At 52.1% G+C, this 16,421-nt stretch overlaps 5 protein-coding genes across 5 annotated transcripts; 3 read left to right on the top strand and 2 right to left on the bottom strand.

The window, feature by feature from the left end:
• Positions 1-2: 2 nt before the first annotated feature.
• Positions 3-4,667, bottom strand: SEC3 (GTP-Rho binding exocyst subunit; the record flags this gene model as incomplete). The annotated part of the gene is made up of 1 exon (XM_064872188.1): positions 3-4,667. One exon carries the CDS (start codon positions 4,665-4,667, stop codon positions 3-5), a length of 4,665 nt encoding a protein of 1,554 aa, XP_064732568.1.
• A 489-nt stretch (positions 4,668-5,156) lies between these two features.
• Positions 5,157-6,389, top strand: SRP40 (jun-like transcription factor; the record flags this gene model as incomplete). The annotated part of the gene is made up of 1 exon (XM_064872187.1): positions 5,157-6,389. The coding sequence occupies one exon, from the start codon at positions 5,157-5,159 to the stop codon at positions 6,387-6,389; it is 1,233 nt and encodes a 410-aa protein (XP_064732567.1).
• Positions 6,390-7,237: 848 nt separating this feature from the next.
• On the top strand, positions 7,238-8,974 carry PMZ80_003758 (uncharacterized protein; the record flags this gene model as incomplete). The annotated part of the gene is made up of 1 exon (XM_064872186.1): positions 7,238-8,974. The coding sequence occupies one exon, from the start codon at positions 7,238-7,240 to the stop codon at positions 8,972-8,974; it is 1,737 nt and encodes a 578-aa protein (XP_064732566.1).
• A 1,557-nt stretch (positions 8,975-10,531) lies between these two features.
• PMZ80_003757 (uncharacterized protein) lies at positions 10,532-11,461 on the top strand (the record flags this gene model as incomplete). Its single annotated transcript, XM_064872185.1, has 1 exon — positions 10,532-11,461. One exon carries the CDS (start codon positions 10,532-10,534, stop codon positions 11,459-11,461), a length of 930 nt encoding a protein of 309 aa, XP_064732565.1.
• Positions 11,462-12,608: 1,147 nt separating this feature from the next.
• On the bottom strand, positions 12,609-16,319 carry PMZ80_003756 (uncharacterized protein; the record flags this gene model as incomplete). The annotated part of the gene is made up of 1 exon (XM_064872184.1): positions 12,609-16,319. One exon carries the CDS (start codon positions 16,317-16,319, stop codon positions 12,609-12,611), a length of 3,711 nt encoding a protein of 1,236 aa, XP_064732564.1.
• Positions 16,320-16,421: the final 102 nt, after the last annotated feature.

The following is a 16,421-nucleotide window of genomic DNA, read 5'->3' as shown; positions in this document are numbered from 1 at the left end:
TTCTACCGCCTGAACATAGCACCCACATCCTCCTTCCTCCAATCGATCTCCAGACTCCCGTCGTAGACTTTGTCGATAATCATCTTCATCCTGTCGTGGGCATGTGCATAACGTGCGTTGCATTCGTCAAATACCCTCGCGATGAGAGACTTAGACATAGTCGTCGGATCATCCACATCCCCAAAATGCTTCTCAACCCTTTTCTTGAGCGTGTCGATTCCCTTACGTATCTCACCCGCATCATACGCCTTGATGATTTTCTTACACGTCGATCTCGAGTGGCTGGGTTTCCCCGCGATACCAGAGTAGCTATCCGCCGTCTTCATCATTGCCTCTGTGCTCTCGATGAAGTCAAGCCATTTACCCAGTGGCCTGCGGATGACAGAGTCGGTATACTGCGTAAGATGCGTGAACATGTCTGTCTCGGCTCTGTTCTTCCACTCCTCGAGGACGATGTTATGGTGAGTATCGACTTCCTCGGCGTAGTGGTTCATGTTCTCGATCAGCAGGATATGGTAATTCAGCGCTTCTTTGTCTTCGGGGTCACCTGTGTTCGGCGCAGTACTGTATCCCGCACCAGTATTCTGCGTAGGATCATCCTTCGCGATGAACGTGAGAGACTCCCACATCGCGCGGAGGACCTTGTTGTACGCGTCGTTGAGAATGAATCGGATCTCGAGATTTTCAGCCTCGACCATGTGTTCTGGTATCATGGCTTCGACGGTGGCGGTGAAGATGGGGAATGTACGCATGAAGCTGATTATGCCTTTTCGTTTCTTGAGTTTCACTTTTGTTTCCTCGATTGCTTTGACTTGTTCGTCGATGAATTTGTGGAAGAGGCCGACGAGGCGGGTGTGGAGGGTGCGGATGGAGGTCGTGATGAATTCTTGATTTGTGTCGTCGTATGTGTTCATTGTGTGTTCGAGGGCGCAGAGGACGCCTACGCCTTGGAGTTGGTCGGCTGTGAGGACCCATTCGAGGGTTGATTGGAGATCTGGGAGCCAGAAGGAGTAGATTGCTGAGATGGAGTCGGTGATGGTAGCGGAGATGTTCTTGTCGGGCTCGAAGGGGATTTTCTGGTTCAGATTGGGTAGACGGCGCTCCTCTGGTGCGCGAGATGAGACCAACTCGGCGAAGTCGGTGTTGGATTGCGAGGATAGGTGGAAGAAAGTGACCATGAAGTTTTGTTCTTCGGAGATGGTCTTGGCTTGTGAATCCAGGACGGTCTGGAAGACCTCCCATGCATCCGGCTTGCCATCTTGTCGGTTGTTGCTAAAGGATGGCTTAACGCCAGCTGTCTTGACTGTCTTACCTCGTTTGACTGTCAACTTTCGTGCTGCCGAGCTCGTGAGGGAGTCGTCCGATTTATCCTTCTCTTGATAAGTGAACAGGGCCTCTTGCTCTTCTCCGCTTGGTTTACGTGCTTCCCTCCTAGAGGACATGGTTGCTTGGCGGAACTGTTCCTGATACGAACCTCTTATGTTCATTTCGTAGGACTTGATAAGCGTCTTCCACTCGTACGAGTTGACCTCTCGAACGAACAGCATCATGCCATTGTAGAGCCACAGCTCTTGTCTTGCCACACGTTGCGTTGTGAGGGACGAATTTGAGTCGCTAGTGACAGGTCTGGTGGCGCTGTCATCGTCTCTAACCTGCTCAAGGTCCTTAAAGCGTTGGTTCATGTGCTGACAGAACCGGCGAATGAAGGTAAGTGACTGCTCTGCATATTCGTCTTTCTTCTCACGGACTGCGCGCATCTGCCCAAGCTCTGTATCCGCATATACACCCACCCCACTGCGATCGGCGTTGTTGGTTTGTCCTTCTCTTCGCTGCCTGTTCTGGCGAATATTGGGGTCGATCGTAATCAAGGCTCGGTAGAGAGTTGCAAGAGCTTGCTCAATGCTGGCAACACCGCGTGGGTCGTCTAGTGAGCTGTAATGGAGGTCTTGAAGATCCTGGTTCGAGATGCGGAGAGTTGACAACAGTCCTTGCAGCTCTTTCTGCAATAACTTCTGGTTAGCTGTCTGTACCTGCAATCCTTGCGACTGCGCTTCGATGTACTCGATATCTGCTGCAAGAGTATCCAACTCATGCGAGTAGAGAGTGAACAAGCCATCTAGCTCTTCACATTCTTCAATGGCTCTATCAAAGGCTTTTGCAAGCTCTTGAACTTTGGTATCCTGCTGCTCGACATGGCCAAGCCAACCTGTGGCTTGCGCACGACCAATCTCGCGTCTAACTTCGGCCTCTAAGTCGTCCACCTTCCGCTTCGGGTCGAGCTTCCCGTCCCAACCAAATTCAGTTAGCAAATCGCTAAAGTCAGCACCTTGTCCGTCGAGTACTCGAGGGTCAATATCGAGGGACGAGGCATATTTAGCAATATCTTGTTCTTGCCTTTGACGTTTTCGTCTTTGAGGTGATCTTGAGCGTGCTTTCTCTGGGGTAGGTGGCCGCGCAGGTTCTTGCACTGGCTGTGGCTTGGCATCGTCAACCGAAGGCGAATCAAGCAATTTCTTAGATTTCGCAGAGTGATTTGACTGCTGTGACTGCTGACTTATCACGCTGTCTTCTGTAGCTGTCCTTTCTAGATTGACTCTCGGAGGCTGCGGGCCGGACAACGGCGTCGATGGCTGTTCCTTGAGTCCCGGCGTGACAAGCGCCGGGGTACCAGGAGTTGTCGGCCTGTTGCTGCCTACACTGTCGGCGCTCATCCCTCGCATTAGAGGTGCAGGGACGACTCCTGTAATACCATCAGGTTCGTTGCCTCTCTTGCCTTCTTCCTGCATCGCTTTGAGCCTGGCAGCGCCGCCACCTTGACGCGGCTTGAAAGCACTGGCAGCAAAGGCAGCTTTCCTGAACTGATCTGCCACATTCTTCTTCTTGAGCATGGGTCCCAAGCCTGGCCTATGGTCTTCTTCTTTCTTGTCGGGACTAGGCATCTCCTCAGGTTCTGCCGTATGGTCTTCGGACGTGATTGGTTCAGGATTCGCAATAACGTCTGGGATTGGAGTGGTAGACGCCGGTGCTGCTGTTTCACTGGGTTTGCGCTCAGGAGGCCTAGGCATTGTGACAGCATTGAAATAGTCTGCCTTTGGAGCCGCATCCAACTTCTGCTCCCTCGGAGTCTCTTCTGAAACAACTGAAGATGTTACGACATCCTCCTTCTTTGGAGTGGGCGTGGTAGCCGGTGTCACAAAACGACTGGTACTTTCGTTAGATTGAGCGCCATTAGGTTCGGGCTTTGGCAAGAACGGCCGTTTCCGATCGGGTGGGGGTAAAGTGTCCATGGCTGAAGATTTTGAGGCCAACGACGGGACATCGGATGGTTTTGGAGGTCGAGAGGCAGTAGATGTCGCATCAGACGTCGATGTGGTTGGACGGTCACTCGATTGTGCTGAGCTGAATGACCTATCACGAACAGCAGCATTTGTAGGCAGATATTCGCTACTGGCGACAGATGATTCTGGCGGAGGCCGCTGATACGGGCTGAGGCCATTAGCTGGCCCACGCATAGGTCTGCTCGGGGCTGGAAAGCCTTGCTGCTGCCTGGCTTCGATCGACGACTGTCCGAGCGAGGACTGAGAGCTTTGTGCATCTATGGGCATTGGTGCAGGCGCCTGACGTGGCATGGACGGCATAGCAGGCGGAGGTTCTGTTTGACCGCCACCACGTAAAAAGGCATCCGGACTTCTTCTCATGTTCTCCCGACTTGGCATTCTCCTATCCATGCGAGCGGGAGAACGGAGAGGCTCGGGCATAGGCGATGAAGGACTACCTCGAGGAAGACCCCGAGGATCAGCTCTCGATGGAGGCATCTGCTGCTGATCGAATCTGTTTGATGGGGCGGGAGAAAAGCGTTGCATCTGTGGTGACTGTGGCCTTTGAGCAGAAGCGGCAGGTATTGGTGGAGGAGTGCTAAACTGCGGACCTGGCGACTGGGAGACGCTACTCGATGGAGTCCTGCTGGCTTGTCCTCCTCCCAGCTGCTCTAGCTGATGCGGTAGAAATCCGATCAAATCAGGTGCTTTTCCACCAGTGTATTTCTTGTAAATCTTGAGCAGACTGGCGATGAAGAAGTCCTTCTCTTTCGGGGTGGGCGCATGCCAGTAGTACGGCTTGCCAAGGGTAACAGTGAAGCCCAGGTCGCCCGCCCATTGCTTCTCCATGGCTTCTCTTTCATTTGCCGGAACCATACCGGTGTAGATCTGGATTGCGGTAAGCTCGTCGAGAGCCCATGTTTTGCCTATGGAGAAGCTGCCAGATGGGTTCTCTCGTGCCTTGTGTACTCGGACTCGGCCAGACTTGCGCACAGCCACCAAAATGAGCCTGTTCTTCTTATTGCCTGGCACTGAATCCGGCGGAGGGGGCGACGAGGGATACATGGCGTCTTCGGCCACTCGAACATGGGTGATGTACGACTCGAGGAGGACGCCGTCGCTTTCCTTCTTCCCAAAGCAGCTGTCGATGATGCGCCGTTTCTCGTCCTCATATCTTGCTGCTCTGTTGGAATTTGACTCGGCTGTCGGAGGACCACCAGGCGCCGAACCACCACTCGGTCGCAGCATGGGTCCATTGTTGGGTGTGTTACCGCGAGGATCATAGCCCGGGCCTGGTCGGGCAGCAGAGCGAGGTCCTCCATAGGAGTACTCGCCATTGGGAGGATTCATCGTGGTCGCGTAGTGCTGATGGCGCTAGTTTTCATGTTGAAGAGGTCGCTTTCATTGTGGAAAGGCAGTGACGAACCACTCACTGTCCTGCGGTTCCGGATTCAGTTGCTGTGGTACACTTAACAGTGTATCATCGGCAGTACTGTGCTGCGACACGGGCCGCATTCTCCACGCTGTGAATGCCTTGATGCCTGACGCCGTTGGGGCAGCCACAACTGCGTCGGGTGGGCTCCAGATCTTCGGGGGAATGATTGTCAAAAAAAGTTTTGGAAGTCGCATTCTTTGAAGCCGGTCGCACCTGCACACAGAGCAATTGACCAGCATTGAGTTTCTTATTCTCGACTCAAAGCTTACTGCGTTCTGATCATTTCAGAGGAGGCTTCAAGCTCAGCTCATAATCTTCTGGAGTCTTCTTGGTTCTGACACAAGCACAGTCTAGGCTCTCGCTCATACGAGTCGACAACCTACCACAACTACGACACAAGTGATATGGCGAAGAAGCAAGTCGGCAAGCCCGATGCGGCACCCGATCCGGTGCTCGTTGCGCTCGTCAGTCGATTCCTTTCCGACCATGGCTTCAGCTCAAGTTTGCGCGTCTTCGATACCGAACGCCAAAAGCTCACTTCGAAGAAAGATGCCAAGGACAAATCCAGTGCAAAGCTCGCCAAGACCCTCCCTCAGTTAGATGCGATATTCAAAGAGTACATGGACGCGAATCAGAAGGATGCAGAATCAAGTTCAAGTGAAGAGGGCAGCGACAGCTCTTCTTCTGAGGAGGAGAGCGAAGGAAACTCGGATGTCGAGATGGCAGACGCTGAAAGCAGTGCTTCGTCCTCATCCTCATCCTCTTCAAGCGAGTCCGAAAGTGAAGCAGAAAAGCCGGCAGCTAAAATCAAGTCAAAGCCGTTGAAGAGGAAAGCTAGCAGTCCCGTCTCCGAATCTTCGAGCTCCTCAGAATCTTCCAGCGAAAGCGAGAGCGAACCAGAAAAGCCAGCACCTCAAGTGAAGCCGAAATTCTTGAAGAGAAAGGCTAGCAGCTCGGCCTCGGAGTCTTCGAGCTCATCAAGTTCCTCAAGCGGCAGCGACAGCGAAGCGTCAGAAGAAGCGAAGAGACCAGTGAAGAAGGCAAAAATACAGCAAGATAGCTCAGACTCAAGCAGCGAAAGCTCCAAGTCTTCGAGCTCTTCTGAAGACGAACCAGATGAGGAGAAGTCCAAGGCTCTGGCAGAAGCAACCAAAGCTCCTTTGCCGGAAAGCAACTCTTCCGATGCATCGTCCGAGTCCGAGTCCGATTCCTCCGCAGAGAGCAGTAGTGAGTCGAGTAGTTCATCTGACGAAGAAGAGGAGGAGGTGGAGGTGAAGAAGCCTGTCAAGAAGACGGTGACGACCACCGTCACAACCACTGCTCCGGCTGACTCTGATTCATCTGCTACCATACAAGGCGACACTGCACCTCTACCTCCGTGGCCATCGAAAGAGAAGAAGCACACCGGTGCACATCCAACACGACTTGCTCAGCTGTCCGAGACCTATGATCCAGCTTCAGGCCAATACATCAGCAACACCTATGTCAGCTATGAATACGCCGATCGTGCCTATCAGGACCTCTCAGTGACACGAGGCAAGGGCTTCACCAAAGAGAAGAACAAGAAAAAGAGAGGCAGCTACAGAGGAGGACCCATAGATACCAGCGGTGGCAAGAGTTTTAAGTTCGAGGACTGATGGGTGCTCACTCGCAACGAGAGGCTTGTTTGACGAAGAAGCATGCTCTTGGATAAGACATGGCAAGCAGCGGATACGATCTACGGAGAACGTAACGAACAGATTGGTAAGCACTTTAGCGATAGATTGGGGCTGGTTACGGGCATGAATGATGATATCAAGTGCTGAGCGAGGACCTCCGTCCGTGCATCCTTTACAGTGCTTGTTGGCTGCACGTACGCAGAGCTCTGAGATCTATGTGGTGTATAATGAGCAAAGCTTCATCTTTTTAGCGAAGCTTGTTTCTATGAGCAAAGATCTGATCAATTCCACGTGTGATCTGGTCCTCGGAGTTGCGCGTCAGCGACCACATGGCTCTGGAATTGAAGTTTATTCGTCCTTCAAAAACACCCTAGCCTTTCTCCCTCCGTTCCAAGGTTTATTTACACCAGCACTACACGTCGACGTCGTCCTTGTCCTCAACGTTCTGGCGAGGACCATGCAAGGTCCAAAACCCTCGTCATCCAGGTAGCTTTGCTTTTTGTGACAGTTAAGCCTGCCAAAGCTTTTTAGCTGCTTGCTTGGATTGCTTATCCCTGCTGCCGCATATTTGGTTAGTCCCCTTTTCGCTTCGTTCCTTGCACAACCTGTGCCTCCTGCCCTTTTGGGTTCCTCCTACTGCAACCTTCTCCAAAGTATGACGCTCGATGCACAGCTCAAGGTATCATGGAAGCGCTGGCAGCCCCGAGTTTGCGGGCGACTTGTTGCACCCACGTGCTGGGTGGTGGTACAAGACTGAGAGCTACAAATTCAGCTTCACCCGCACTGTACTACTCACCTGCATCGTCTTCGCTTCAACCATAGGTATCATGTTGTTCTTCTTTGCCTTGATGACGGCCGTTGGCCTCGGCGATGCCGCTGCCGTCGAGAAAAAGCAGGTTGGCTCCTCCTCTGTTCCACAATACTTCCAAACAGAACCACAAATTTACGCAGGTCCAACAAAGACGGCAGACATGGCGCCCTTCTTGGCTCAGACCAACTCAGCTCCGTTCGGCACTGCTTCGTTCGCTCCCAATGCACCCTTGGAAACAGCCTACCCGATCCAGGGTAACACCAACAACTCCAACATTTTTGAGATGATGGGACAGCTGTCTTCATATTTTCCGAACCCGGTTGGCTTTGGGGTCGACGAGTACCCTCTGCCACCAAGTGCCAACATTACTACGGTCAACCTGCTGCACCGACATGGATCACGATACCCGACGGGGGATTCATCTGTCTCCACTTTCGGAAGTAAGATCTATAACATTACCCACAACAGCACGGCTACGTGGACGGGCGCATTAAGTTTCTTGAATGGTTGGAAGTACACTCTTGGTGCTGAGATTCTGGTCGCAAGAGGTCGACAAGAGCTCTTTGACAGTGGTGTGCTCTTCTATTACAACTATGGTCACCTCTACAACACCTCCACCAAGCTCGTCTCTCGAACCACAACTCAAGACCGTATGCTGAAGTCGGCAGAGTATTTCATGGCAGGATTCTTTGGCCTTGAGTGGACTCAGAACGCTACCCTCGAGCCCATCATTGAGCAGAATGGCTTCAACAACTCCCTTGCAGGGTATTTCCAATGCAACAACAGCAACAACTACCGCTCTACAGGAGGCAGTAACGCCTCCGTCGTATGGGAGAACATCTACCTCGCTGACGCAACAAAGCGCCTTCGCGCCCTCTCAGGAAACTACAACTGGACCGTTGCGGACTCCTACAATGCACAGACGTTGTGCCCATACGAGACAGTCGCATACGGCTACAGCAACTGGTGCAATCTCTTCACCTACGACGAATGGCAAGGCTTCGAGTATAGCATCGACCTGCAGTTCCAAGGCAACAACGGATGGCTCGCGCCAACAGGCCGGGGTGTCGGTATAGGCTATGTTGAAGAGCTCTACGCACGTCTTCAAGGACATCTGTACAACCTTGCACCTGGCGCGACCAACGTCAACCGCACTCTCGACACAACGGACGCGACCTTCCCACTCAACCAAAGTCTTTACATGGACTTCTCTCACGACACCAACATCTACTCTATCCTCACAGCTCTTGGCATGAGGCAATTCAGCGATGAGCTCGCCAATAATACTATCACGCCTAATCGCAACGTGACAGTCTCTCACATCACTCCATTTGGTGCAAGAGTCGTTTGGGAGCAAATCACAACTCCACAGCCACTCAAGGCGAATAGACCAACGAGCAACAACGCAACCATGGCCGACTTTTACGACCAAGGTGACATGACGCACTACATCCATATGACGATCGGCCAACGTACCGTGCCTCTTGGCTTTTCGTATCCCGAGTGCGGAATGCGAGACGATGGTTGGTGTGAGATGGGTACCTACCTCAATGTACTTGGTAGCCTGCTTGATCAGGCGAGATACGAATATAGCTGCTTTGGAAACTACTCTGCTGCAAGCTGGTTGAATGTTACTGATGGTGTACCTGTTACGAAGAGAGGGCTAGGCTTGGGTCTGATGCCGCTTGGTGGTGGGATGGGTACCGGGCTGGAGATGAGGAGCAGTAGTGATAGTGGTATGTTTCATATCTAGATGACAGTCATGATGTATAGCAGCTATTCGAGCTATGCAGAGTAGATAGCTTTGTGATGGTACAGTATTTTATGATGATTAAGTTATGTGGTGTGGCCAATATCATGATGGAATGAGCTTTCCTTAGCAGCCTGACCCCACTAGTCTTGGCGTCTTTGATATGGTCGCGTTCGGACGCGTCACCCCGCGCAAAGCGTCTGCATGTTCAGCATCTTTCTCCCCATTCGACTTGTGGTTCAACTTCAACTATTACAAAAGTCTACTGAAGTCTTTCGAATACCTGCACCATGCTCATAGAAATCCTGTCCTCCCAGCTATCAGCACCCTAGCGCTTCACATCTTCCACTCATAGAGCGCAACTTGTCTCTCTGCTTCCTTCAACGCGTTGAGCCGCGGTCAACCCTATGCGCTTTCTTATTGTCAACCACTTCCGATCGGATGATGGCTTCTCCGCCGCGCTGTCCAGCCGTAGGCCAGCCTGAAGAGTCGTACTTGAGGAGCTCCGAGGACCGAGGACAAACATCTAGAGGTGCGCATGAACAGAATACAAGATGAGATGGCCCGTGCACCACATGCAGGACATCATCTGTTACGAAGATTAGACTATGAAAAGCAAGAGTGTTGTGTAATATGTACACGATAGTTCCAAGCAATTATCGTTCCCGCAGTGCACAACGAAACAGGTAGGTTTGCAAGATCGTGCCTAAGGCTGACCCTCAATCGAGCTTTCCACGATAGACCATGGGAGAATAGACAGGACCCCCAATCTGCTACAGAGTGGTCAACCAATACTTGTCCGCCTCAGGCGTGAACTCTTTTCCTTTGCGCTTCCGCCCCATCTTCCAGGCCCGCACCGGAGATACCGGCTTCAAGGGCAACATTGCTGAAGCTATCTAGGAGTTTGGCGTTGTAACCTTGCCACGCCGTGGTGATCACTGCATCGGCTTTACAGCTCCTCGGGTCAGCATACCAGGCGCCGAGAGAACTGCGAGGCCTGGCAGGCCCTATACGGTAAGCCATAGGAGACATGAAATAGCTCGTCTGCTGTGCTCTCGGGATTCCGAGATCTGTGGTGCCTGAGTGAGGAACTGAGGCGATGGCCGGATATTCGCTTAGACGATAAACGATATAGGGCCTGAGCGGAACTTGGACGCCTAATTTCCGGTGTAGGGCTGGTAGGGTACTTGAATGTAACCCAGACGGTGTAGGGCAATCTCGAACCCGCTCGTTCGCAATGCTCGAGATCTTGGTACCTTGCCACCGCATCGTGTGCGGTTCGGGACCTCGTTGGCTATACTAATTTAGGTGTAGGCATATCAGATTTGGCTTACCAACTCGTGGTAAATACATTCTGCTAAACAAAAACAACCGTCGCTGGGTAATCAGTAAGCAGCAACTTATCCTAATCAGCAAAGGCCCTCAACAAGACGTTCCGACTCGAACAAGAGAGTCTCGAAGTAGGGAGTTGTAGCGGTTCGAATCGAGTGGCTTTCGAAGGTGGCCGACGCTGTCAAGGGTACTCGAGTACAATTTTGTTCCAAAACAGGTCAAATCAGAATGCACATCTACTCGTCAGCCTTGTTGATGACAGCTCTCCCTGTTGTGCTGTCGAATCATTACGTCTCTTTCGAGGTCCACGACGACATCGAAACAAACGACAATTTTCGAGATCCAGCATACGCTCAGGCTGCAATGCAGCAGTACCAGAAACACCACACAGGGCCCCTGACAGGCACCAGCGCCTGCTTCGCTTACATGCCTCTCCTCGACGAGGATAAACCGGGCCAAGCAACCCCCAAACAACTTCTGGACGATTATCACAGTGAACCACGCGACACCACCAGTCCCGTCCAAACAATACTAGAAGCGTTCACGAAGAAGGTCCTCTCCCATCCATCGGAAGCCTCAGCCAACCTCTGTGTAGTCAGGGGCCAAGTGCACCTCGAGCACACCACTACACAACACGCCTCAACAATGTTTAGCCTAACCGATCCAGGTAAATACATCACGATCATGACCGCGCTCGCCCATCTCTCCCGCGGCTCCATCCACATCACCTCGTCTTCCCCTTCCGCCGAACCCGCAATCGATCCACGGTATTACACCCACCCGCTAGGCACCGAACTCATGGCCCGCCAAGTCAAGCTCCTAGACAGAATCACCAAGACACCACCCTTGAGCGACCTCATCAAGCCCAACGGCCGCCGCATCCCCAAGTGGGCTGCATTCGACACCCTCGACGACACGAAGAAGCTCCTGAGGGAAAGCTGTATGAGTAATTACCATCCCTGTGGGACGGTGGCGATGCTACCGAGGGATAAGGGCGGGGTTGTGGATCCACGGCTGAGGGTTTATGGTGTGGAGGGGTTGAGAGTTTGCGATGCGAGTATCATGCCTGTGATTACTAGGGGGAATCTGATGACGAGTGTTTATGCGATTGCGGAGAAGGGGGCTGATATGATTAAGGAGGATTTGGGGGTTTTGTAGAGATTTGTGGTTGATGCGCTCTCAAGGAGGCTACGGGTGTTCATTGCTAGATCTTCCTCATTGGAGTACATCGTCTACGTTGTCAGACTTTCGTACCGCAGAATCACTTGCATTGAAAACCCTCGTTCTCGTCATCTTTGGCGCTGGTCCATCGCATGGATCCTGTCTTGAATCTGCTGGTCGGGCTTTAAAGAAACCCCTCCTATCTTCGAAATTTCATGTCGACGTGATCGCAGACAATTGACACTTTGCGATGAACAGCGTTAGCTGGCAGGCTTGTACAATAGATCTCATGGACAGCTTCTACAGTAAAGCTCTCTAGGCTTCGTTCTACAACTGCACATGAGCCAATCGGCTTTCGGGGAGGCGGAGTTTCCTAAGCAGCCTTGGCAGCTACCGATCAGATTGCTCTTGGCAACTCAACTCAACCTCCGTTCGCTCCGAACACTGGCAAGCTGGCTAGGTACATGTGCAGTAGGACCTTCCTGATTTGATGCAAACTGCGCCTTCCTCTTCCAGAGCAAGCACTGTCATTTGGCAATCACCTTGGATCTCCGTCACTAGATTCAGATGCCTTCGTTCAGGCTACCCCCGTTGAGGCTGAATGGCCCTGATAAAATCCGGATACCACCAGCAACCCACAGTACTGTTGATGCGGCCGCCCTAGTCCTGACTTCTCTCAGTACCTAGGTAGATTCCTACCCTTTCTAGCCGTCCGATTGCAAGCGGAACCAAGGCTTACTGGGCGAACGTGGATTTTCGGTTAGCGAGGGATTTAATTATTCGCCATTCTAATAGCACGATTTCCGTTCTTTGAGGGTATGAGCTACTGTAAGGAAGAGTCAAGAACGAACCAGCCCCGTTGGCTGTGACGCGGCAGGGACATGGTGTAAATCGTCAGGTATCCTAGTTTGAGGACATGATGCATTCAAGGTAAGAATAGGTTGTACTGTTATCGATGTGGAGCACGATACATTCATGTTTGTACTTCAATGCTCGCTAATGATAAGGTCTCAAACGCCTGGTGTTCGCCAAGGATCCTTATTCTGATCCTCGCCCATCCCATGCCCACCCAGGGTATCAAGCGCCGCCAGAAATACGCCTTTCATCCCCCAGAAACCTCCCATCAGCAGTATCTATCACGAACTCAACTCTTCCCCTTCCCCTCCCCCATCTCCTCACTACTCAACACCTCCCTAACAGTCTTCAAATTCACCGGCTTCCTCAAATACAAATCACACCCACAATTCTCAATCTCATGCTGCGCCTCCGCACTCGCCAACCCCGTCAACGCCACGATCTTACTCCTCAGTCTCCGTCTCATGCCTATTTTCCGCTCAAACGCACGAATCTCCCGTGTTGCGGCAAATCCATCCATGATCGGCATGCTGATATCCATGAATACTACGGAAATGCGCACGCCGGATTCTGTAGCGGAGATGTATTTCTCTAGGGCGTCGCGGCCGTTTGTGGCGGTTAGGTGGCTGATGTTGGTGCGTTTTAGGCGGGTTATGCAGGCTACTAGGATGCGGAGGTTGATTTCGTTGTCGTCGACTAGGAGGATTGCTTCTTTGGTGGGGGTTGGGCCTGGTTTGGGAGCGGTGGGTGTGGCGTGGTCGGGTGTGTTTGATGGATGGATGAGGGGGTGGTTGGTGCTTATGTTGGATGCAGCGGGAGCGTGCTGCTCGGGCGTTGAGGATCGTGTGTCTTTGTCTTGTTGGTCGAAGTAACTGGGTGTAGCTCTATGGTGGGCGCCCACTGATTTGTCCTTGTCTTGTTGGAAGGGCGTGGCGTGGTCATGTAATGGTGATGGTGATGATATGTCCTCCTGCACTGCGAGTAGAGATTTCAATGCATGTGCCATTCGTATTGGGCCGACGGGCGGCAGAAGGTAGACGAAGTTCGCGTTTGTGATCCTGTCTGATGTTGTGCCTCGGCCGTCTAGGCCTACAACGAGGAGATTTTTACCGTGCCGATCGAATGTCTCGAGCTCTGTTTCGAGGTATGATTCTTCGACTATGCATATGTCTGCGTTGGTGGACCCTAGACGCATATGGCACCAGCTGGTCAGGGTGGCCGTCAATGAGTCTTTCATAGTCAACAATGCCCTAGAATGTGGATGCGGTATCCCCGTAGGCGGCTCATGGATCGACGGCCGCTCATTGAACCCAGAAAAGGTGAAGGTTTTGTTCTTAGCGAGATCCATCAAGCCTTGGTATTCTTCGAATGCTGGTACTTGTACTTCAGACGGCTCAGCTTGGGTGAGAGGAACTCGGACGAGAATCTCAGTCCCTGTGCCGACTTCGCTGTGGACTTTGATTTCACCCTGGAGCGATGCTACCATCTTCTGAACCAGGCTGAGGCCAAGTCCAGCACCAACAGATAAGTTGTTTTCCTGAGCAAATGCCGTGTAGAGACGGTGCTTGAGATACTCTTCAGAAATACCTTGCCCGGTATCCACGACCTTCAACTCAGCAATGGCCTTGCCGGTCTTCTGTTGTTGTGAGAAATGCAGAGTAACCTTGATATGGCCCTGTTGCGTGTACTTCATAGAGTTGCCGATCAAGTTCATGATAATTCGCCGCCAGGAGCCGGCTTCGGAGTCGAAAGTCCAATGCTTGTTAGGCGCAACATTGAGTATAATTGGAACGGAGGCAGATGCCTGCCTACCAGTTGAGACAATGCCGAGAGGAGTCACCCCGGTTGTGGACGGTCCACCTTGTCGAAGCATTTGGTTGCTGCTGGCCGCCATGCTTGCAGTCGTTTCTTCGACCACGGACAACAGATTCATGCTGGTCACCAGGGAGTAGGTCTTCGAGTCAGCCCTTGCTCCTATTTTCGGCCTCGCTTTGCGCGTTTGTTGGCCCGCGAAGTGGTTAATCTTTGCATGATCGAGTAAATGATTCATGATGTCCAACAGTGTCCGAGCACATGTATCAACCATTTGTATGAACTCCGCCTGTTTGGGATATATCTTGGATTCGGACAGCAATTGTGCAGCAGCCAATATACCATGAAGTGGAGAGCGAAGCTCGTGACTAATGGACGAGATGAAGTCTGACTTGGCCTTGTCGGTTGCCATCGCCTCCAATCGCATTACTTCACACATAATGCTGTTAGCAAAGCCAGACACGAACACGATCTCGTGCTTTTGGAGGGCCCTCGTCTGGTCCGTAGTCCAGCCGAGGAAACCTGAATATATCTGCTGCTTGTCGTTGTCGTACATGGGATAGAAGATGAGACTTTTCGCCGACGGGAAGAGACGGAACAGACGGGCAGACAGCTTCTCCTTCCTCGTCTTCCTTTGCTGCTGCTGACCTTGGCTATCATCGCCTGAAGAAATGCTGCCAGCCGCGTCGAAATGGAAGATATGGCCACGAGGATACTTCGCTGTCAAGCTATTGAGTAATGTGGCGGATATCGTGAGATACGGTTTGGTTGTGGAGCTACCAGCAAGACTCGACTTGGTTCTAGTTGCAAAGCCTAGACGGTGGCATAGCACATTTCTAGGTGTTGCGATTTCGTCTCCGTCCGGTCGCTCTTGGTCTTTAGGCGTGAAGTCGCCTGACGAATCTGTCAAGGTATCGCTTTCGCTCGTGGATGTCGATACGGAGTCGTCCCCACTGCTCAACTGAGAGGCCTTCTTCCGCTCCTTGGGATTTTTGAACCGCTCATTCTGAGGTACCTCCAAGAAACATGTTGCGTCGAGATCGAGGCTCTCTCGTATCAGGTTGCTTGCCCTGGAAAATGCCTGCCTCACCTTCACAGAGGCCAAGGTTGCCGTTGACAAGTCGTCACTAGACTCTTGACTCGGCAACGGATCAAAACCTATTTCGACATCGGTGCCCATCGAGCTGGTCGGTGGGCCAGCTGGTGGTGTCCACCCAGATGTCCCTGGTGTCGTCGCAGTCACTGTAGCGTCAGATTCTTGTTTGCTGAGTGGAGCTGAATCTGCAGCAGAAACAGAAGCTGTCTCTGTAGCTCGCTCGCCAGTACCCACAGAGGACATGGTTCCAATGGACAGACGACCTCGCTGTGGATAGACATTGGGTATGTTGTCTTGACCCGGAGTGACTTTTGACCACTCTGAAATGCTCTCCTTACCCTGTATGAAGTGCGACAGTCCTTCTAATAGCCGTGCAGCTCTGCGATGATCTTCTTTCATCCTCGTCAGCTCGAGATGCTCACAAACAAGCTTGCCTACCTCCTGCAGAGCCTTGATATCTTTCGGGCCAGCTCGACGCACCGAAGGATCAATAACACATATAGACCCAAGCAAATATCCTGAGTCTGTTCGTAGGGGTACCTCCACGTAGTACCGCAGAACTGGGGGTAGATCTCTCAGCGCAGGTGCACCACGAGTTCGACTCTCTTTGAGAAGATCGGCGATTACTAGGTGATCTCGATTTACAGTATTGTTGGGGTCGTCGAGTGTAATCTGGCGTTCATCAAGGAAGGCATCCAATGTCGCGGGACATATGCCGTAATTGACAGGCAGCGACTGTGCACCGAAAATGAGACCGTCGTTCGCGGCGTGGTCAGTAACATCTTCGGTAGAAATCGATTGAGTTGCTTCTGCGATAACGTGCTGCCAAGAGTCATCAATGATTGAGATGATGGATCGCTGACATCGCAACTTCAGTGCTGCCAATTGTGCAAGCGCAGTAAGAGTGCCGTCGTGCGAAAGACGTGGGTGTAGAGGGACGAAACTAGCACTTGAATCGAATGATTGGTCTGTCCATTGTTCGTCGCGCAATTTCTGTCCAGCGATAGGTGATGCCGCGCAGTAATACTTTGATAACTCGCGAAGCCGGAGGCGTTGTCTGAAACCTTTCGGTGTCTCTACCTCGGCCGTCATCTGGTTGGTACACTCGACAACAATATTAGCATGCCTAGATTGTGTTATAGTCGCATGCATTCAATGTTGTCAGTTCAACTCAGTCAGTAACAGGTGGGACGA

Source organism: Knufia obscura, assembly GCF_036327395.1.
Source record: "Knufia obscura strain CCFEE 5817 isolate CBS 148926 chromosome Unknown scaffold_3, whole genome shotgun sequence".
Classification (NCBI taxonomy): Eukaryota; Fungi; Ascomycota; class Eurotiomycetes; order Chaetothyriales; family Trichomeriaceae; genus Knufia; species Knufia obscura.
Note: the sequence above shows the minus strand (reverse complement) of the source record. Positions and strands in the feature narration are given on the sequence as shown.